Raw genomic sequence first — 23,303 nt, 5'->3', positions numbered from 1 at the left:
ACATTTTTATGCTTCATCATATGCTTAACAACGCACTAAAAAGTGGGTTACAGACCATTTCAAGCTGGAATCATGACAAATCAGTGTTGAATTTATCAAACTGAACAGGTTAGAGCCGAGCCATAGAGGCAAATAATAAAAAAAAAAAAGTAGGCTCGGCTAGTGGCTCATCTACTGTAGGAATTGTAGTACTATTTAGTGCTTTCACACGGCAAAGTTTTCTGAAAAATAGTGCATGCAGATTTAGCAGGGATAACAGTGCCAAACATCGTTACTCACCTGCAATGACTTGTCTCTGGAGTCCGCCAAGTCTACAAACTCCTTAAACACAGTTGTGACTATTGATGCAAAGACTTCTCTGTTTTCTGATGATAGGTGTTTCACTTTGAGCTCGTCGGTGTATAGCGTCCGCAGCTGCCTGATGGTGAGCATGCTGCGTAAATGAAAAGACACGAACAGGGCTTAGCACATTCAAGACGGAAGTGAGTACGTTCAGTGACATTTCGCTGCAGACAGAAGCGAAAGTTGCGTTCTCCATACAGGACAATATTTACTGCAACGATTTGAACGCAAAGTACTTTACCTTAAGTTCTACTCGATCAAATAAGCTGAACAATGCACAACACAAATCGTCAGCGCACAATACGCACAATCTTCTCAAGTCTGAAGACGCAACTTTAATACGAACTTAACGGGTACCGAAAGTGTCGTTACGGGTTATACGCACAAACGGAACTGGCGCATTCAAGTCGCAATTGTTTAGAAGTATCTTCCTCGTGGCATACACGAAGTCGGCTCGCTTCATGAGCATCAACACAATGCACACCGTTTTGTTATTTTCCTGCCGCTTCATTGCGCAGACTTCCAAGCATACGTGGCTAGCTTTCACGTTATACAAAAAGATTTGCTACTTACAGTGAAGTACAACTAATGTTGAGAGCATATCGGAGCACAGGACAGAAATAAACGGCTAAGAGAGCAACATTCGTCAAGACCGATCTTGCTCGCCTACGTAGTACGGAAAGCTAGTTTCCCTTGAAAGTAGAGCACGAATGGTTTGACGACGACATAGTGGCTTTGGTTAAAACAAGGCCTGTTGCATTTCTCAAAGCAGGAAATGGTTGGAAGAAATAAAAAAAGATGTGTTTATATGTCAGCAGAATGTTGTCGAAATTAAGAGCCATAGCGGCGCAAATTTGTTTAGCGTCAAAAGTTGCCCCCCGATGAGCACAACAGAGCAGCAAGGAGCAACATTATCACGAGGTTCATAAACGAAATCTAGGCGCCAGGCGGTTTAAACTGAAAATATTGTTTGCAGGACACATCGGGCCATATCCAAATCGATATTACAGATGTTGTTCGTACCCATGATCTTGACGTTCGCGGAAAATACGGCGAACAAACTCTAACATACTACTGGCACTGACGGCCGCCATTGCTAGTTCGCGCCAGCCATAATTCGTCATCTGCAGATTGATTAACCTTTAACAACCGCTTAATAACGCTTAAAAATGCGTGAATATAAAATTAAATTTGCAGAATTAAATATCTGATATGTTGAAATATTTGTGGAAAGCATGAAACACGATTGTAATTTAACTCGCAATACAATCGAGATGGCAGCACCGTCTCACAACAGTTACAAACCACACGAACTTGCGTGAACGGGTGGTCTGCTAGCAGCGGTTGTTATGCAGATATTTGTTAGCTGGTGTACTCGTTCAGGATTTTAGGCACGCTGTTTAGTGATTCACAGTTATAACGATGGTTTTTCTGAGGGCTCAGCACATTAAGTTTTTCCAGAGATGTCTCACTGTTCTCCCCTGCGCTATGTCATCTTTGGACGAAATGAGGTACGTGCTGTGAAAGTGATCAAACAGCCTTGCAAAGTGATATCTTGTTGGATGTTACGTCGGTGAACTCATCGTGAGTTTTAATAGTTTCACCTGTTGCTTGAAAACAGCCGATCACGTTTATTGCGGTCACGTCAGGCGACGAAATGTCTTGACAACCGCCTGCAGTGAATCATTATTACTTTGTGCATAATGACGGCAGACCAATTTAATCGTTTGTCATTTGTTTGCCTTGTTTCAGAATGACTGTAGCATATTTCGCAGTTTCTGGACTGGATCTGCTCAACGCTCTCGATACAATAGAAAACAAAAAACACATCGTCGAGTGGATATACTCGCTTCAGGTCTTGCCTAATAAGGACCGTAAGTTTCTGCGTCGTTTGTATAATATTGTCCTTTCATGGTCGCGTGTTGCAGTGGACGATTACTCGATAAACTAATGTTGCAATATTTGGCGTGGCACAATGAACGTTTCATTGATCCTGCTCGCAATGTATGTCTATAGTCGTACACCACTGCTTCCAAGCTTGTAAATCATGTTGCATAGTGAAAGTATTGCTAGAGTGAATTTAGCAAGAAAGAAAAAGTTCTTCCGTGGGGAGGCTTGAACTACTTTGTAAGAGAAATGCATAAAACTATGAAAACTTAATTGGGCATGGAAGCTTAGTTTAGCAGAAGTTTTTAAAACAGTTAGGCGTATGGTTCTAGTAGCGTTGTTATAGTGTGTTCTTCGGTTATTGGTGCTTTTCTAATACTAATTTTTATGGCTTTGATCTTATCTTTCAATTGTGCATGGTCCAGGCAGCTATCAATGCAGGAAAATGAATAAGTGCAACACCTTACATTGACAGGGTACGCCAGAAATAAGGTCCGTTTCGCTTTAGGTACCTGAATTAATATACTCGCACGTCCACTTTCGTTTAACTGGATTTCTTATGCACTGTTTGGTTGCTTTTGCTGTGCAGATTAGGGCACTGCTACAAAAGACGTCTACATGGTATTGCTCAAATCTTCAAATTCAATACATTGCTGGGGAAAGGCAAATATTGTCATCCACCTGAGAGCATCAGGAAGCTACATAGCAAACTTAAACAGGTTTCTCGGAAGGAAAGCTTCACAGTTGAAAGGAAAATCCCTTCTAGTACCAGGGATTGAGCCTGTGACCAACACCTTTCCGGGGCAGTCGATCTACCATCCGAGCAAACCAGGAAGCAACAAATGACAGGGGGGGTGTGGGCGAATCAGTTGACAACTTAAAGCGCGAGGACAGTGAATATAGCAAATAATTTCCGTGGAAATCCTCGATATGGAGCAAGCTTTATGAAACGGGAAAAATTATTGTCCCAATTTTTCCCTCTCATGAAACTACCTCCACCTTGCGAATATCTGCAGAAGTGGTTTGCAGTGATGCTGGGGAAGCATCGTTGCTGTCATCAACAACTGCTTGTACAGTGTCTCGAGAAATTTTTGTACTATGGTGTTTTTCTAATGTCACCTTTCTGGACTGGAGTGTCACTGTAGGGCACTGATGGGGTGACAAAAAGTTTTCTTGAATTAGCGCAACTCAGAATGAGCAAAGGAAACACAACAAACAGGAAGAAACAAGAACAAAGGAAATAATAATCTTTGCTGTTTGTTTTTCTTATTCGAAATGTAACCCCACCCATTATGTAACACCCCCTGAAATGTAGGCCTATAAGGTAATAAAACTGAAACTGAAGACAAACAAGAAGAAACAGAAGACAGGGAGGGAGGGGGCACTTTTTGTTTGTATTGTTTCCTTCACTCAAGTTGTGCTAATTCAAGAAAATATCATGGAATACCAACTTGCCTACACTACCACTCTTGGGTGACGTTTGGACTGCCGAATGCTGACGCAAACCACATCATTCACTCGCACATTAAGTTCAAGCTTCCTGCCTGCTGCAATGACTGTGGCTTGACCACATGGCGCTGCGCGCTAGGTCACAGGCTTGATTCCCAGCTCCAGCAGTTGCATTCTGTTTGAAGCTGTGTGTACTTAGCTGTTGGAGCACATTAAAGAACACATGTGGTCTAAGTCAGTCTAAAGCCTTCTAGTGCGGCATTCCCTGTGGCCTACTGTGCAGCTCTAGGATGTGAAACATCATCAGTCAATCAGTTCTAGTCTTATGTTTGACTGAGAAGCAGGAGTACTGGTACTGTATGGGGACGTGACGGCGGCCCAACGAGCCGTGCCGTCGTTCCTACTCAGAAGGGCGAAGGCGGAGAGCCAAGCCGCGGCTGCGACGACTAGTGTGGCTAGCTTCTAGAACGACACTGCGCGTGCCGAGCTTGTGCCTCGAGCACTCGCTGTGCTTCTTTATTTTCTTCTCTTTGCAGCCGTCACCAAGGCGCCGGCTGTGAGCGCCAACCATAGCCCACAGAATTGCGGCGTCGGTTGGCGCTACAGGGCCCCCCGCCCAGGCGGAACGTCGAATTGGGGAACCAGTGAAACTGCATTTCAAAAGTGTCCGTGGACAGTCCAAGCTGTTAACGTGAAGGGCATCGAGTTGCCACGCAGAGCTCGGGCGGGCGGCACTGGGAGCTCCACAACGGACTGAGGCACTCGCTGAACGGACGCTGTTAGGAGGGGCGCGTCCAGCCGGCAATATAATTGGCACATGCATCTTGAGGATGGAGGAACTGGGAGGCCTTTTAGGCGAATGGTGCATTGCCGGTACCAGCATGAGTATTGCCAGTGGCGTATCACGAACCGCACCGTTGCATGACGTGTAGGGTGCGCGCACGAGTGATGTAGTTGAAGCCCTGGCTGGTCTTAAGGTCGAGTACACACGGGCTTAACATCGCGGCCGAGGAGCCCGAGGCCGACTCTGGTCCCATGGAGCTGCTCAGCACGATCGGCTACAAGGACAACGCCAGCATCACCTGGACCGTCAACGGCCATCCCCTGGAGAACTTCATCGATCGCTACACCCTAAGCACCGTGAGGAACAACATCCCCGTTAAGGTCTCCAAGATCGCCATCAACCAGCTAGAGAGGCTTCCCTCTGACAACGGCAAGTTCGTCTTTGAATGCACGGCCCTAGTCGACGCGCAGGTCACCAAGGCAACCATCGCGTTGGGTTCCATCATCGAGGACACCTGCACGAACAACGCCCAGTGCGAGCCTCGCGGGGCCTCGTGCAGCAAGGGCTGCTGCCTCTGCAAACCATCTCAGCTCATGAGCCTCAAATCCAAGCACCTGACCTGCCGCGCCGCCGCCGGCTAGCCCTGCGACTAGTCTGAGCAGTGCGTCTTCGCCCAGCCGAACGCTGTCTGCATGGACCGTCTGATCTGTGACTGCGCTCTCGAGTTTGTCTGCTTCCTGAATGGCAAGACCTGGAACAAGCTACAGACCACCGCCGGAAACCTGATTGGACAGCCCTGCAAGGCGAACAGCGAATCCCACGCTGCCGGAGCCGCTTGCCTCAAGGACGTCTGTGCATGCACCAACAACAGGCGCACCTCAAGACACAGGCTGGAGTACAAGGATCCAACTTCGCTTCTCTCACTTCCTTCATCGCCGTTCGGTATGGGCAGGGGGCCCTGTAGCGCCCACCGACGCTGCAACGCGGGGCGCATTGGGCGGCGCTTTCAGCCGGTGCCTTGGCGCCGACTGTCAAGGAAGTAAAAAATAAAGAAGTGCAGCGCGTGCTTTGCGCAGGCTCGGCATTTTCTGAGTAGGAACGACGGCACAGCTCATTCGCTGCTGTCACGTTAATTCCTACAGGTACATACTCTTTGTTGACAAGTATCGCGATAATTCTGCATACTGTACTGTGAAATTCTTTGCTACCTGTTGGTATTCATTAAAGTTGTGCTGTTGATGCACTCACCAACTATGTGAAGAAACAGGGCACTGACACGGGCTAACTACTTATCCATGTTGAGAGACTTGAGAACAGTGCTCACATAAGAGGCATGAAGAACAAACTCCATGACCCCCCAATAAACAAATGAATGTCCACTTGGAGCACTCAAAAATAATAATGCTGGTTTGCTGGTTTATAGAAGTAAAGGTGTGCATATTTGGCTTTGGTTGTTTGATGACTTGATTTTGTATTATTATATTATTGCTGTTGTCAAATTTGGTTAATGCAGGGACTAATCTTGACCGCTGCGGTTTCAAGGGATCTCATGCTACTGGCTTTAAAGGGAACGACTTGGTGAGCTGAATGACCTTTTCACTGTGTAGCTGTTTTTTTGTTTTCAGCAGCACTTTTGAAATGCACGAGAAGACTAACAAAATTGGCAGCATTTGTAAAACATGGCCTTGGCACCAGCGGGTGCATCAGTAATAATTTATAAGTGTTCTCACCAACATCTCAGCTGATAAGGATACTTTGCTACTGACTGGTTGGGCAGACTAAACTGCTTTGATGTTTGTGTAGTTGGTAAACAAAAATACTCAGAGATAAATGCAAAAAGCAGAGGCTTAGATGGCACAGAAGGTGTTGCCTATTTACATAATTGTAAGGTTCTGTTTCCTGTATCTGGAAAGAAGTGGTTGACTTTCACTAGCCATTATACAAGCATGTTGTTTAATTGCCTGACATATTGCATCAGGCCAAATTATACTCCATCAATATTTCTGATTCTTGCTGTTTATGGTTTAATTCCAGCATTTTGATGAAAGGCATTAAAGGCGCACTAAAGGAAAATATTGGAAGTGGAGATAGATTGAAAGATTAGGCTTCTGTAAAAACATATTTGTCATTTGTAGCGAGAGCAGAACTTTAGTAAGCAAGAAAATGACGAAAATGGATAATCAGAGTAGCGCCACCTGGTCAGAACTATGGTACCTCTCGTGCGACATCAGCACTGGCTGGTTCACAGAGAGGGAGGTCACGTAGAGATTACGTCAACTCATTCGTTTTGGTGCAGGCAGTTTAAATCGAGAAGCAGCAGCAGAAACTTCGGGAGAAATTTTCACCCCCATCAAAGTGACATATTGAATTGAATTGAATTTATTCTACAACAAAGATGCGACAATGACTAGGCGAAAGAGCTGCACGTTGCAGCATGAGGGGAATCTGGCCATTTAATACACAGGGCAGCTTCATAGTGGTTGACCGAAAGCATGTATTTTACATAACGCTGTTTAAATACAATGCATACTTAAAGATACAAAAACCACCATCAGATTATGTAAACAAATGATTGTGGAAAGATTTCATACAGCTTTTTCAAACACAGGTAGAGATGAAACAAAACAGAACACGAACTTGTCACGGCAAATCATACAAATATTTCGCATAGTTTTTTAAAGGCAGAACAGATACATCGAGACCATAGTAGCACAGAAAATGATAGACTTCTAGACAAATATTCTATCAATCTAGCTGGACGTAATATTTTCCTTTATTGTCCCTTTAAAATTGTTACGTTGTAGCAGGCAATCTTTTGAGGAACACAATCCTGTTTTTATGCTAGTTTCTATTTATGCACCTGCATTTTAAAATGTACTTTTTTTTCATTGTAATGTGTGCTTCTTTGTTGCTTGAGGCAGTTTGACCTAGATGCTGAAGATTTTAATATCTGTGATAAAGCCAAAGGAAACAATGAAGAATGATTTTCTGGTTGTACAGTATGGTCCAGTGTTAAAGACTGTTATATTATTTCAGGACTGATTACAACTCAGTTTTGACATGAAGGTCTCAGTAAAATTTTTTTACCAATGTAGGTCCACCTAACACATCACATTGAACATTTATTTTTCATATGAAGTGCATGATAAGTTTGTGTAAAAGAATATTGTCATCCACCCAATTGTATTACGAAGCTACAAAGAAAACTCGCACGGGACTCTCAGAAAGAAATCTTTTTCTGGGAGACCTGTATGGGTCTCCTTTGTAGCTTTGTGCTACGGTTAGGTGGATTACAATTTTTCCCTTTCATTAAGGTTCCTCCAGCTTGCAGGCTTCCACAGAACTGATGTGCCCTATTTATGATACATTCATGTGCCCATGTGCCATACTGTACGTTGGCAGTTTCATGTGGCAAAAAAAGGTATTTTCGCTGGAAAGGCCAATTGCCAACTCACTCCTGTCTTCATTACAGGATGATAATGCCAGCAATTTTAACTGTGGCCACATTGCCATGACCTACACTGCCTTGGCCACCCTCGTTATCCTCGGTGATGACTTGAGCAGAGTGGACAAGTTTGCCATCATGCAAGGTCTCAAAGCACTCCAGCAAGAGTCTGGAAGGTAGGTTTGAGATAGGTTACCATGTTTACCTCCCCCTCCACCCTCGGCTTGCTTGTTTCACACCGTGAGTGTACTGCCATTGTGTGCGGCATAAGCTGAACAGCTTGAATTTTGTTGAAGGGATATGCACCCAAATGTTTTGTTCCACGATGACGTGGTCCTGGCGCCGTGGTGTGCGATGAATTTTATAAAACCCCCATTAGCATGTGTAGCATTTCACCTATTAAGGCACGGGTAAGGTTTTACAGGCCTAATATCTCAAGTCGCCACTCATCTCCCTGCTGCAGATAATGTGATAAAGGCAAGAAGAGGCGGCGCTTGTGTGATATAGTAACGTCCCAGTAAAAACGTCAAAAGCACAGCGCATGCGAAGCTACTGGCGCTAGTTGAACTTTGGCCACATTGTAGATTGCTTTGAAGATGAGGCCCGCGCGGTCATGCACTTTTTCCACATTGCAGATTGCTTTCAAGATATGGCGGCCGCGCTGTAAGCAGCCTCTGCTGCATAATCAAATGACAATCTACCACATAGTCAAACCAACACATATTTAAGTGCAGCCATGAATCTTTGGGCACTGCTTGGCACTCCAGTTTCGAAGCGAGCCACCGTCCTGTCGCCTTGTCTATGCCTGTCTGTCGGCTTTTTTCCCTTTTTCAAGTTTGCTGGCATTCTCCTAGTATAACCATGTGCCAACTAGCCGAACAAGCCCTTCTCGTGATTTCAATGCATACTGATGACTACTTAGTGATTTCTTATGAGTGATGTCTTACCAAGAACGTTTTTTTGGTGCTGGGCAGTGACACGTGGCAGATGATGGTATGTTATGTTATCGCCGTAAAATGTGTGTGTCTGAAGGCAAATACTACTATTCTGCCTTCGCAGATAGAATGCATAGAATATGTCATGCTGTTGGTTTGCAATGTAGGAAAACTGTGCTTAGACTTTTGTCTGCACCTATCTTAAGACAATGTTTCTGCATAATACCTGCAGATGCCTGTAGCCGCATAAGTGAAAATAGGCAAGGCTGAGAAACACAACTGTGTGTGGTTTCATGGTTGATAAGTTCAGTTGTGCCACTGCCATTACACTTCATGTGATGGCGCACAAGATGACTGAAAACAGTTGTTTGTCATTTACAAACTAATCAGTTGACCGGACATCCACATGTGCACATCATTATATACAATGTAGACCGCTTATAACGTAAGTCACCGGAGTCACGAATATGCGCACTATAAGCGGTACCACACTATAACCAAAACAATGATTTTATTTCAATAGCAATTACATACACAGGTTAGGCGCATTTCTGATGGCTCTGGGGGGAGGGTAGGGACAGGAGGGGTGCGTTCTACTCCGGGCGGGCCGGGCGGCTGCACGCGTTCGGCGGGGCCACTGTATCTTGAAAGTCATCTATCTGTGACGGGGGCACAGTTCGCCGTGCGCTGTGTTTTCGCGGCTTAGTTCACGTTGATGCGAGACGCAGCACAAAGGTCAATTCGCTCACTGCTGCAGTCGCGCTTCCACACTATAGCGTTTTGACAGCAAGTTTCGCGGACATCGAGTGAGATGTGTTCATGTTTGCTTGTGCGCGCGTTACACCATGCTTGTTAATGCACAGAGAGCCGCGGCGGCGGATGCGCTTTCGCGCGCTCCCTCCATCACGTCATTCTGCCTGCTCGTGCGAGGAATGCTGGGATGCGTGGCCGGCACGCCGGGCGAGAAATGGGAACGCACCTGAAGGCGCCAAACATGCCGGTCGGGTCGTTAGAGTATAGACGCTGGTTGTTCGCAACCGTGACATTGAGGAGCTCGACGCACGCGTTACGTCGGAGTATCTCTGTAGTTTGAAGGGAGTGTTCGCAGTCTCGGTTGACTGCCCAACTTCCAGGCAGCCGCACTGTAACCGGTATTTTGTCTCTCACAACTGCGCCATAAGCGATACGTGTATACATAGAGTGCTGTGGGAAAATTAACGGGAGTCTGAAAAGACCGTATTATATCCGGTCCTGCACTAGAAGCGGTTACATCATAAGTGGTCTATACTGTACATGTATCAAATGATGTAATAAGCCTATTTTACCAAACATTTCCCCACTAAAACATCATGTTTCACTTTGTTTAGAAATGAAAAATTATTTGGTATTACGTTCAATATTTGAAGGTTGCGTTCGCTGAATATTCTTATTCAGTTTCATTTAGAAATTTCGCTTTTTTTAATGCCCCTACTAGTAAGTGTCGTTATAGATGCCCGAGTAATTTAGAATTGCTTGCAGCTGGAACATTACCTATTGTTATATTGATTTTCTGTGACCATACAGGCTTCCTGACAGCCCTTGGCTTTTTATTAAAGTGAAGCTTTCTTTGGCTATTCCTGCCACTTTGCGTGGACGGCTGTCATGCCAACTAAACTGAGCTGACCCCAGAGAAAGTGTAATCAAAGGCAGTGACTTGGTGATCCAATCCTGATGCCATTGTACGGTGTGTACCCCTGGAAGGGTTTTAATGTTGTTTGTCACATGGGACCGATCCTTAAGGCAGTGCACCATCATAGCACTACATGCCTCATAGCATTAACCAATCGAGCTAACCAATAAGTGTCCTCAAATGCTTATCTCAGCAGGTTTACTGGGAAGCTACACTTGACTGACAGTCTTTCTCTTCCGATGGTTTCTGCCCAAATTCAAAAGCGAGTAGCTTTCTTTGGCTCTTTCACCTGTTTTTGTGGTCTGTGGTTGGTGGTGATTGCTCGGCCTTTCACCACCTATACATACTCAGTTGCCATGCACATTTGTTGTCGACTGCCAATGGTAAATATATAATTAAAAACTTTCATCGGGAATGTAGTTCTCACAAACTTAAATGTTCTAGACATGGCATTTGCAACGGTAAAAGGAATATTTTGTCAAATTTCGTTAAACAGTCAGGTGTATTGCGGAAGCTGTGAGAATAGTATATGGGCGATAATGTGAAGGTAGAACTCTGCTCCGTTGCAGACATGCCTTCGTAACATCGTCTATTAAGCGTAACAGAGTTGTGCGTGTAATCGAATAACCGGACCTGCTAACATGTGCTGTTGCACGGAAGCTTTGCAGCATCTGAAGGCTTAGATGCTGTGGTGGAGCACTCGGAAAGGACAGCTTTCCTCTTCTCCCGCAGCCCCTTCCCCCTGTGGCAGCTGCAGGGGAGGGCTCTAGCAGAACCACAGATGTGCTGGTTAACAGCTCTGTTCTCTACAGAATTAAGCAATGAAACAATAAATGTGCTTGCTGTAACAAATGTGTGCCTTCGAGTGCATCAATCCTTTAATAAAGCACGTAACTTTCTAGAAGAGCTTGGCTATTTGCTTATATTGACTATCATTGATTATGATTCCTGACAATTTTCTTTTTTTTTTCTTTTTTTTAATACATTTTCTCTTACAGCTTTACAGCTCTCATCCACAGAACTGAGGACGACATGCGATTTGTCTACTGTGCTGCGGCAATATGCTGTTTGCTGCACGACTGGTCTGGATTTGACAAAGACAAGGCTGTGAGCTTCATTCGAAGCTGTTATGTGAGTGGATCCTACGGCTAACTTTCCTTGTTTTTTCCCTATTGTGATACCATTAAGTACAGTTTTTAAATGCAGATAACCAAGCATAATTCATGTTTTCAGTTAAGTGTTTATTTAGTGTTTCACATGGATAAAACTGCTCTGCATCACATTTACCCTTTGAAGTTCGTTGGTATAACCAGACATTTTTTGTTGACTTAAATTATTTCTTCTTGTACTCTTTCAGTATGTATAGTTATGTCCTTTGGTTTTCACTGCGCCTTGCACAGAACATCCTCTTTGTCCGCTACAGTATTGCCTAATGTGGCCTCTAAAATACACGCACACACGCCACCACTCTCAGGGTCTGCATGGCACTCAGAGGCCCACACAAATTACCAAGTGTGGGTGTTGCACGGTAGCTAATTGGTTATTGTGTCCAGCTTTCCATTGTACACTGCCTCAGGGGTAAGAGTTTTATTCACAGTGGCGTCAATTGTGGGCAATGTATACTTCTTTTTTCCTCGATATGTGGAGAACGTGAAGCTGAAGATGAGGTGACATTGACACAACGATGACAATGTAACAAAAAGGACGGTTGGACAGAGAAAGGTAGACACATTAAACCCAGTTTCAAATTCCGAGCTGCTGTTGCAGAAAACTGTGCTGGTGGGGGATGTATGTTGCTGAAAGATTCAACCGTCGAAGGGTTAAGGAAACATTTCACCATTTATGCATGGAGTGCATTGAGCCTCATGTTGTGGTGGTAGTCATTAGTGGCATATGTATAAAACACAGGCTTGCGTGGTTTCTTAGGAGCATAGCATGTTGATGGCAAGTGTCACAGAGCACATACCGGTCGTGCCAAGACTTTCACTTCCATCTTTGTGCATTGCACATGTTGTTGACATTAATTTGAGGAACACAACTTCTCCATCTTAACCTACCTTTCTTGGCATGTCAATGTAATACATTTTCTTAAAGCATTATTTTTGTTTTCATGTATGTTGTATGCTCCTGTTGTGCTCAGGTAAATGCCAGTCATTTCCTTTTTTTTCTGCACTAAATGGTAAGTCAGATGTCGCTAGTTAGGTTTTGTGCTTTTCACTCACATTTTGCTTTATGATGCTATTTATTGCCTTTTTGTTACTTTAATGCGGAACTTCAGTTTCAGAACTTCAGTTTCAGTGAATGTGTTTCTGTTGGCTCACATCCTTTGACCATTGTTTCATTCATTTAAGTTCCATAAAAATGATGCGCTCTGTCTGTCTGCAATGGTCTTAACGTGTTTGCTTTTGGTAGGGCTACGATGGAGGGATATCGCCGTATCCAGGAACAGAATCGCATGGTGAGTGGTTTAAGCGTGCCCCTCCTTTTATCATTATTTAAATATTTGGTTCCAGCTGTTGCTATGAACTCTATATTTGCTGACACTGTGACCAAGAAATAAAGCCACAGTTTCACCCAAAAGGTGAAACATGGGTTGTAATAGCCAATTATTAGACACCTATATGAAGTAAACCTAGTAGTTTTATCAGCTGCATAAACTGCTATAAACATTTGCTTACTAACTAAATTAGTCATGCACGCACAGGTAAACACGAATACATCTCACTCGATGACCGTGGACTCTCACTGTCAGAACGCTGGCGTGATGAAGAATGGCAGCAGTGACGAGTGAATTCCCCTTCGGGCTGCCTTTCACTTTTCTGCAAACTAGGCACCTGAGAACACAGGCGCACGTGAAGCCATCACCTATCTTGGGCTACCTAGCCTTCGAACTTATCACGATTTACCTCCAAGATAGGGTGCGTGTACTGCCGCGCCCAGCCGGAGTAGAAGAGGAGATGCGCACTAACCTTTCCCTCCCCTCCTCCTAGCACGCGCACATCTCCCTGCTCTGACAGATGCCGCCAGATCAAGCCACCATCCTTCTTGGCTCGCCCTTGCACCTTCAGCATACGGCATGCGGTCGCGATGTTATTGCACTTGGGACTTCATATGGAACATCCTGGTGACGCTGACGGTGGAAATTCGCCTGGAGTGTCCATATAATTGCTATTGCTACAAAAAGTGCAGCAGCGTGTGGCAAATACAAACAGCTGACTCTTGTGGCGATATCATATCAGCTTTTGTGACACGACCTAAACCATGCTAATCAGTTTGTTCACTTGCAGTCTCTAAGTTGTGTTTGGAGTGCAACTGTTTGCCTGCGGGTTTGGTCATGTTTTATCTTTGGTTGACTCTGCATATTGTGTACTGTGCAGCTAAATTTGCATGCTGTTTTTAATGCGCAGTGCAAGTAGAAGTACTGCTCACTGATGATAAATATAATGTATTGTGGTTAGCTAGTGTGAAAGCATTATGCTGTTTCATATTACTGCATGACAATGACTGCAGTACTGGTGTTGTACAGGGACATGTACATTTAACTTAAAATCTTCGCTTACCGCTGCACTGTTCTTGCTCAAATTTCGCAGAAAGGTCACATTTTAGAGTCTACGTCGTACTTGACACAGGTACTTGCCTGGTGTTTAAGAAAAAAAATTTAAAGTTGGCCTTTGCTTATGAGGATAGAAGCTGCAGTTGAGACGGTGCTAGCATAAACTTGTGTCACCAGCCTTTTGGCAGCTGCAGAAAGCAGCCGTTCATGGAGGGTTGGTGCATGCTGCCACCTCCTCTGGAACCCGTGGCAACCTTAACTGAAAGGCTGCTTTCTGCAGCTGCCAAAAGGCGGTGACACAAGTTTATGCTAACGCCATCTTGGCCACAGCTTCCATCAGCATAAACCAAGGCAACTTTGAATTTTTTTTTCTTAAAAGCCAGGCAAGTAACTGTGCCACTTGTTACATTGAATGACGTAGACTCCAAAATGTGACTTTTCTGCGAAGCTTGAGCAAGAACAGTGCAGTGGTAAGCACAAATTCTTTTTTTTTTCGAAGATTTTAAGTGACATATGCATGTCCCTGTAATAGCAGAGGCAATGTATGTGTGTGTGTATGCATGGGTTGCTCTGTGCTGATGCAGGGGGCTCGACATACTGCGCGGTGGCCTCACTCATCCTCATGGGGCAGCTGCACTCAGCGCTGAGTGAACGACAGTTACGCAACCTGCAGCGATGGTGTCTGAACCGGCAGTTGACGGGATTCCAGGGTCGTCCGAACAAACCCATCGACACTTGTTACTCTTTTTGGGTAGGCGCAGCCCTCAAGGTGTGTGTGCTATCTCTATATTAACGGGCTTTAATAAGTGGCTATGTGTTACAAAGATGTTCCGACAAGGCACCCCACAAAGCCTTTCAGTGCGGCGAGGGATGAGGGGAAGGAGTTTCGACGCACCAACAGGATTGCGGACAGGATCAGCACCCAGTGTTGCACTGGGCTCTGTCTGTGCGGCTGGCTTGATAGGCCATGTAGCATCTAAACTTTGCTACAAATTGCTCTTTTGGCTTTGCTTTCTGGAAGCGAGGTGCCCAACATTATGTCACTACCTCTGACCTGGAGACACATGAATGTCCCGACAAGCCTGGTGTTGAGTACATAGTTGCAAAATATAAAGTCTTGCTATGTGTTTCACACTGCCACTACAGCATAGGTTCCAACATCTTTGCATCATCTGTGTACCACAGTGGTCAGTCCTGTGTGCCTCATTACCACTGTGCACCCATCTAGTGGCATCAAGCTGCTGTGAATAACATTCGGACCAGCAAGTTGGGAACTTGGCTTGGTGGCTCTGGCGTTTTGCTGTCGAGCACAAGGCAGTGGGTTCGATTGTGGCTGCATTTCACTGAGGCAGTATGCAAAAGCGCACCTGGCTTTGGGTGCACATTTGTAGGAACTTTAGTGTCGCCTTTGTGGGTGTGCTATGCGAAGAGAATGGACATGAGATGCCACATGCAAATAAATCACCCAAAGTTATATTGCGAATCAATAATCAAAATACAGGCAAGAAATATGATAAAAGTAGCTTTGCAGTGTAGTATCTGGTGTCTTGCGGGAAAGTAGCACAGGCAATACAATGTTAAAGCAACATAGATGTGAAAGTCAACCTGCAGCCCCCTCACTGATCTCACACCTGCTAAGCCCACTCACACCCACCGACATATACACAAATTTCTATATCTATAGTACTGCAACTGTGCTCTTTTCCATTTCTTCCCTTGCTGCCCTGTGCACAGCTTCTAGGTGCCTTCCAGTTTGTTAACCACAAGGAGAACCTAGAATTTCTCTATTCGACTCAGGATGGAATCACAGGTGGCTTCAGCAAGTGGCCCGACGGTGACCCTGGTACGTGACCGTGGCTAGCACTATTGTAGTGCCACATTTAGTTTTATTATTGTAACTGTTATTTGCAGGTCAGTAGGCTGTTCAAAAGATAATAAAGGGGGAAAATTGAGTTGTGCTGTTTTGCGTTGACTGCATAACTTTTGGAACAGATTAATTTGTCGAGTAGGGCCAAATGTGGAGTAAGTAACTTCAGTGATGAATATGGAAAAAAAATGATAATAAATAAATAATAAAAAGAAAGAACACACTCACACACAGAGAGAGGGTGTTTCAACGAACACTTTCCAAGATGGCCCAATTCTAGTCCATGAGCTCTAAGTCCATGAGTCCATGAGCTCGAAGAGGCGGACATTACTTGCACAAAAAATTGAAATGCATAATCAACTAATTAACGAAAATTCACTAATAAAGTTTTTAACTGCTTACCTTATGGCATATATTGCAATTTACAAATTCTAGGGGGTGGGACTGCAAGGCATATCCACTTGAAAAGAATTCTGTGGATGACACCGTTTATAAGATATGCCCCGCCAAACTTGTGGTAAATATGCACTGTCGTTTGACTCACTTTCTTAACGTCGTTTTATGCATTGAAGCACAAAAGTAACTGGAACACCAATGCATGCATTTCTCCACAAAGCTCAGGAATTAATATTCTGAATGGCGTCATTCTGAGAATTCATTCCAAGTGGATACGCCTTGTGAACTCCCCGGCAAGAATTTGTAAATTGCAATATGGGCCATAAGGTAATTAGTTAGAAACTTAATTAGGGATTTTTGTTAATTAGTCGATTATGTATTTCAAATTTTTTTTGCAAGTTAAGTCCGCCTCTTTGAGTAGACCAGCTCATGGAACAGAATTGTGGGATCTGCCACAGGCAATTTCTAAACATATTTGAAAGTGTTCGCTGATACACCTATATGTACTATATACAATAAATAAAACTTGTGTAACTCATGTTTACTTGCAATAAAAAACACTTCAGATTTCAGTTTTTCTTACGGTCAGTAATGGTTGGTGTGCTTAATAGCTTTGCTCCATGAATGGTTAAATTTCTCCAATTGGGTCCGTGAATCTCATTAGGCTAGTATGTTGTTTACTTTAATAACTTGAGTGTAAGAAAGAGGCAGTTCTGAGGCAGCGAAAGGGAAAGAAATACTTATCGGCATACAATATATTTTCAATATATTTCAATACGCTATCTTTATTTTTCCTTTACATAAAAAAATTTGATTATGTAAGACATAAAAAAATATATATATATTCCTCTAAAAGAATTTGGTCTGTGAACATACTTGAAGTAAACTTGTTCTGCTGAAAACACAGCGAAAAGTACAGTGGAATCTAGATAAATGGAAATCGTTTCAACGGGACCACCGCTTAAACGGAACACCATCCTCATGGTTGGTTGGTTTTGTACTTGTACAACCTTCAAGCTTTGTCCCTCAGTCAATGGAACTCCTGATAAATGAAGCCGATATCCCTGGTCCCTTGAGGTTCCGATTAAAGGAAGTCCAATGTATATTACAAGCGATTTTGTGAAGTATTGTAAGGTACTCGGCTGGGATGCTCATTCCGTGCCCTGGACAAACGAAAAAAAGGCTGAGAGCAAGTGACCTGAAAAGAAGTTGTTGCTGGGCAAGTTGACTGATACTTGACAAAGTTATCATAGCACAAGTCAGACGGACACAAAGAAAGGAATAGACAAGCATGGGCACTACCAGTGTAGCGCTTAAACTGTCCTGTCTCTTTTGTTATTTTTTTCCCACCTTATTTGTGCTGTGATGATGATGATGACTTCCCCAAGTAAGTCACTCGACTTTAGGTACATAGTGTGACAAAACGCTGTCTTGTGCAGATCCCATGCATGCCTACATGGGCGTTGCGAGTTTGTCCCTCATGGGTGCGGAGAAGGTGGCACCGCTTGAGCCAGGACTCAACATCAGCCAGCGAGCAGCGGAGCATCTGAAGAGCGTCCACCTCTCTTGGGAGTTGCTCAAGCTCAAAGCAAATGACGCGAGTGGAGCTGGAGACAGATGATAGTGCGCACTGCCAGAGTGCCTAGTGCCTTCGCGGTTGTTGTTACTTTGTGGGCCAGGGCATATGTAGTTGTTGCACCTTTTTGGGCTGACATATCATATTTAGTGAACTTGCGGCACTGTCCTTTACTTTCTTTTTCCTTAGCTGCGGTGCTGATGGCACCTGTTGATAACGCCAGCAATGGACAGCGAGCGGACTGCACCAGATTGTTGTTATTTCGGTTTCGTTATATTCTTTCTATCACAACCATGCTCGCGATTCTAAAGATATCTTTCAACTCCAGTTTGTACATGTGGTATATTGACCTGCTGGTACGCGGGTATTGTACCGCAGATGGTGTCCTTCTGTGAAGGCAACCAACCATTAGATATTTGCGATGACTCTCTCAGTTTGAGCAGCGCATAAGCAGGCATGGCGTGCCATATACTTTGTGCACTACAGATTGTGAGCGTATGTGCTCTAGGCTTGTGGATTCGTCAAGCCTTCGTAGTGTGTAATGTGTTTGTAAACACTTCTGCTGATGTTGTGCACCACACCTGCAGTTATTCTTCCTGCAGAATTAACTCATGCCTGCATAACTGTGCTGGAAGATAATTTTCTGTGTTATTTTAAGCAGAAACTCTGAGCTTTTGTACAATCTATTTAGGAATGCACACAATTCCTGTGAGCTTACATTCATGCTTTCTATTTCGCAGTGTTGAAAACTGAACAGGTGTGATCTTATGCTGTTGCTGATGTAGTTCAATGATTAGGAGTGTAGGCTTTGTTCCATGCTGTTTAAAGCTGGTTCATGGAAATGTGTACTGCCAAGATATGCATAGTTCATGCGAATACTTATTTCTCTGGTCATTTCACTTTTGTATCTCATTCACTGCTATTGTGATTACAGTCACAACTGCTTTAAATGTTTTAAAGTATAAATATTGCTAGTTTTTGTCCAAAATGCACAACTCAATACCCTTGCGTTTTGGCTTCGAGCCACTATGCTTTATTTAATCCAAAGACACTTTTTCTGTCTGTGAGATTTTCATTTCATTTCTGCCTGGCAAGGAGTTAATGACTGCTTACTCCTATTTTTTTTATTCAACCGTCTTTGTACAGTAGCTCTTGTGCAAATGGAGTGGTGTTCTTGTTATAAAATATTTATATTTTATGATGACGAAGCCAGTGTAGACTGGAAGCTGCATTGAATTAAGGTACATACGAATTATGATTATTTTTGTATGGTATGCGAGTTGACACTTATCAACCTTTCCCATGTGTGGCAAAAATCATTTGATATTAGGTATGGATATGGATTAAAACATTTTAAACCCAGATAATTCCCAGTCTTTACTCAATTGGTTGCCGTGGTTTACATGCATAACATCTAAAAACAAAGATTTGGCTGTCTTTATCTGGAGATCATCAACACTGCCACATTGAAATGGCAACAGTGCTGAAGGTGGCATTTATGAAGTAAGTCTCTCTGTTTCTAGCAATTTAGAATTTCAGTTTTTATCCTTGTTTTTTTAACATGCTGCAAGCAAACAAGGGTTATGATTGTTGTGGCCAGAAATATGCCACTGTGATATAAAGAGATGTCACTGAGCACACAAGCTAACATCAGACAAGCACATGCGAAATTTTGAAAAGGCATGTCGCTTGTTACTTCTCTGATGTGACGTCAGTCGATTGACTATTTCAAGGGGCCCTTGAACCACATTTCTTTGAAGCTTCAAAAATGCCTTTGGACGAGTATGGTACCTCCCGGGAATATATTACCGAAATAATTTTTGAAAAAGATCTAGTACGAGCGTAGATAGTTTGAGTGCGGTATTTACCTTTCTCATTCACCCTCAATGTCCTCCGTTCTGAAGAAGTGGAGGGTCGACGGTAGCGATAGAGCGCCTGCGGCATTACGGCAAGCGGGCTTGTAGCGGCAAGCTAGCCGCCGCAGTATTTATGCTACTCGGCAGACGCAGCTAGGTGTGGCTACATGCAACTGTGAGTGCATAGCAAGGCTGGAGTGCGAGCTCGGGTGCGCCAGCCTGGCCGTGCTATGTAGTGTGGACCAGGCTTTGTCCTGCATGGATAGTAGGCAAATCCATATTGCACACTTTGTAGCATTCAATATGAAGCACATCTAGCCAGGATCGGTCGCTGTCAGGAGTGGCCATGCACTGGTGCATGTTCCTTGTTAATGCTAACTGCTATTCATTGCGAGGCACAGCAGACATAGCCTCCGTGTGATCTGGGCTTAAGTTTCGCGTAGTTGGAAGCTAGTCGAGTGCCCTAGACTAATCAAATTAGCGAGAACCGACAGCTACAGCACCGCGATAAGCAGCGTGGCCAAAGTTCCATTCATGTGTGGGCGGGTACGGCCAAGCATGAGCATATGATAGTCGGCTCGCGCTTCTTGATTGATGTCGGCTATTGGCTAATAGCAGCCATGTATGGGAATCTGCTATGGGGCAAAATATGGCAGCCCTGAAAAGGATTAGGAGAAGGCTTCCATTGAAAAGAGAGTGTTCGAGAAAAAGGTGACTTCGCACTCTGCTTGTGAGCTCCATGCGCCGCGCAGAAGTGCATAATTAGGCTGAGATGTTCACAGCAGCATATGTTATCTGCGGGATGTGTTTTTTCACCTAGCTCAAAGGGTGGTTCAGGACCCATTTTTAAATATAATTGTAAATAATCCAATAATTCACAAAATAGTTTGTGAATTGCTCAAGCAGCCTTTGTCGATATGTACACAATGTACTATTGTGAAAGGGAACAATTGATTTGTGTTCAGGCTGTGAAACATCCTTGCTATTTGTCGTGAAATGATGACACTTTCTTGAACACATGATCTACTTAGCATGTATCCGGAAGTGGCGTCCCAACTTGTGCTTCTGAAGGAATTATTGTTCAAATGTCAATGAGGTGTTCCCTTTCATAGCACCCCCTGTACTAATGAATAATTAAGCACTGCACGACTGACGCTTGCATTTTATTGCTTTGTGTAACATTAAACCACTCCTGTGTTTAGTGTAATGAATAACTGTTAAGCCTTGTTAAACACACTTTTGTTAGCCATAGTGCAGGAATCCTCACATAGTTCTGCAAGTTTATTAAATGCAACTTGCACCGACAAAAGGACACTGCTACTTTTTGCTATTCAGCTTGGAGCTACCATTGCCAGCCACCCAGGATTTGACAAAACACGAAGCGGTATTCTGAATGACAAGAAATGCTTATCCATATTTCTAGCATGCACTCTTCGTGACCTACAGCATAGAAAACGTTGAGAATGTGTTGCCGAAATGTGACTAGAAATAATTTTAGGAAAGAAAGGATTCCGGCCTATGCAGTGCTATCATGCGTGACACAAAGGGAAACATGCTGAAGGCCACAACCTCCTCAGACATACGAAGAAAACCCAGTGACACGTTTTCAGCTCATCTTTGTTACCGACTGGTATATATTACAAACCTAAAAGACCTCGTTTTCCATTATTCCAAGGTTAGATGCACAAGCAGCATTTCTATGCTCACGGACTAAGCGACCATTTCCATTAGTCTGCCCAGCTAAGAACTGCTTTTGCTGGACTTGAACACTAAATGAAGGCACATCGTTGTGCGTGTTACGTTCATGCTGGATCCTGGATTTGCAACATCATCTTGAAGCATTTGAAATGTACTTAATCAGTGTTTTCCATTGTTTGCACATTCCCGAAATGCCACCCTCAGAGCACCAGTTTGCATTTGCGAAACAAGAAAACAAAGTGTTAGGGTGCTAAACCTAACAAGTAGAGAGGGTGTTCCATCACAGTGATAGAATGCATGCCACAAATTCGTGCACTATCAGTGCAGAGTGTGCAGGGACATTATTGTGGTGCAGAATCCAGCACACCTTTTTGACAAATTTGGCCACATGTAGAGTACACAATCTCTCATATGCTTCAGGACAGTCATGTAGAAAGCTGCATTCACAGTTTGACCGTCAGGTGCAAATTTATGGTGCACAATTCCATGGCAGTCAAAAGAAACACTATCAACATGACTGATATTTGCTTTAACATTCCTCGCTTCTTTGGCCTTGGCTCATCTTTCTTTTTCTCCTCCTTGCTCTGTGTCTTAGGCTCGATGTCATATTCGTAAATCCAAGTTTCGTCACTGGTGACGACCCTTTGCAAGAATTTATAGCTGTTGTCTGAAGTTTTCTATTCAATACAACATTCTTTTCGTCACAACTTTTGCTCAGGAGTTGCCAGCTTCAGCACCATCTTTGCACAAACCTTTTTCATTTCAAATTTCCAGTCAAAATTCCATGTACGAACGACATTCCCAAACTAAGTGCTTCTGATATCATTCTAACAGTCATTCGGTAGTCACTGAGCACAAGAGAACGCACACATAAGACGTTTTCATCTTTGCACAAGTTGGAGGGGAGTGAGTCCTGATCTTGCACCATCTTAGTGTCTTCACGGCCTTCCCGAAAACGCTGAATTTGAATGCAGTTCTAGTCCAGTCCAGTTCAGTTTAGTCAGTTCATTCAAGTTCAGTCCATTCAAATCCAGTTCCATAGGCCTTTTGCAACATTTGACGAATACCTGCACCATGCTTGCCCAATTTCACAAGAAAGTTTACACTGATCCTTTGTTCCTTCGACCTCCATTTCAACAAAGACTAAAAATGGGTTGCACAAAAAGTGCACGCATTATATTCTGCCTTGTCATACGGCAGTCCGGCTCGTACTAAAGGTCAACCAGGTCCTTTTGAGTGGCTGAATCCATGCACTGATGGCAAAGCAAAAGAAAGCGATACATGGTGGAGCTAGTTGATCAGAAACGACTTGTGGAAAATGCAAAGCTGCCCCGTACTGGCCAGTGAAAAACAAATCCTCTGTCACAGAGCATAGAAACCTGCTTCAGATTGTCCGGTAGAATTCACTGTTAATGTTGTGGTGCACACTGTTGCACTTTTGTTGTACAAGGTGCCACTTGAATCTTATGCACACTAGAGCTGATCACGGTATGGTAAATGAATGATGATGGTATTGCACTTCAGAAGATCAAGGCTTGTCTTTAAGCAGCTTCACGCTTCTGTGATTGTAGTCCACATGTTTGGTGATCTGCACCAGAAACAGTTCAATTGTTTGCACAAATGTGAATAAAAGTGCACAAGGTTGTGTGACAGATCACTGGCTCCTACTATGATATTGTTACATGCATATGCGCACACGCACTCACATATGTGCATGTATGCACATGCACACACTGGGTGCTTTGTTTTTTTCTTAATAGCCAGTTAACAAAGTTCCACCCACTCTTTAATTATTTTAGGGTACATGTTAGTTGCAGAATTGAAGCCAGTTAAGCTTAAAGGCATG

The 23,303-nt window shown here is 43.8% G+C and overlaps 2 protein-coding genes across 8 annotated transcripts in view; one reads left to right on the top strand and one right to left on the bottom strand.

The window, feature by feature from the left end:
* LOC119442530 (HIRA-interacting protein 3) overlaps positions 1–1,443 on the bottom strand; it is a 36,778-nt gene extending 35,335 nt beyond the window's left edge. For all 7 annotated transcript variants that reach the window (XM_049662220.1, XM_049662219.1, XM_049662222.1 and 4 more), the window contains exons 1-2: positions 1,366–1,443; positions 280–433 (exon numbers count right to left, since the gene is read on the bottom strand). In XM_049662220.1, the coding sequence (XP_049518177.1) occupies positions 280–433; positions 1,366–1,436 (225 nt within the window). In that variant the 5' untranslated portion in view covers positions 1,437–1,443. The remainder of the gene's footprint in view (positions 1–279; positions 434–1,365) is intronic.
* Positions 1,444–1,620: 177 nt separating this feature from the next.
* LOC119442532 (geranylgeranyl transferase type-1 subunit beta) lies at positions 1,621–22,948 on the top strand. Its single transcript, XM_037707445.2, has 9 exons — positions 1,621–1,853; positions 2,095–2,216; positions 5,976–6,040; positions 7,935–8,083; positions 11,510–11,642; positions 12,924–12,969; positions 14,649–14,833; positions 15,799–15,907; positions 17,767–22,948. Exons 1-9 carry the CDS (start codon positions 1,765–1,767, stop codon positions 17,946–17,948), a joined length of 1,080 nt encoding a protein of 359 aa, XP_037563373.1. The 5' UTR covers positions 1,621–1,764; the 3' UTR covers positions 17,949–22,948.
* The last annotated feature ends 355 nt before the right edge of the window (positions 22,949–23,303 follow it).

The sequence above is a fragment of the Dermacentor silvarum genome, chromosome 2 (genome assembly GCF_013339745.2).
Source record: "Dermacentor silvarum isolate Dsil-2018 chromosome 2, BIME_Dsil_1.4, whole genome shotgun sequence".
Taxonomy (NCBI): Eukaryota; Metazoa; Arthropoda; class Arachnida; order Ixodida; family Ixodidae; genus Dermacentor; species Dermacentor silvarum.
Note: the sequence above shows the minus strand (reverse complement) of the source record. Positions and strands in the feature narration are given on the sequence as shown.

What these genes read in the sequence shown, in the direction of transcription:
- LOC119442532 (XM_037707445.2), top strand. Translation starts at nt 1,765, where the DNA reads ATGGTTTTTCTGAGGGCTCAGCACATTAAGTTTTTCCAGAGATGTCTC. An exon ending in GGTCTTGCCTAATAAGGACC is followed by an intron (nt 2,217 to 5,975) that starts GTAAGTTTCTGC and finishes TGGTTAATGCAG; the next exon opens with GGACTAATCTTGACCGCTGC. An exon ending in GCTTCATTCGAAGCTGTTAT is followed by an intron (nt 11,643 to 12,923) that starts GTGAGTGGATCC and finishes TGCTTTTGGTAG; the next exon opens with GGCTACGATGGAGGGATATC.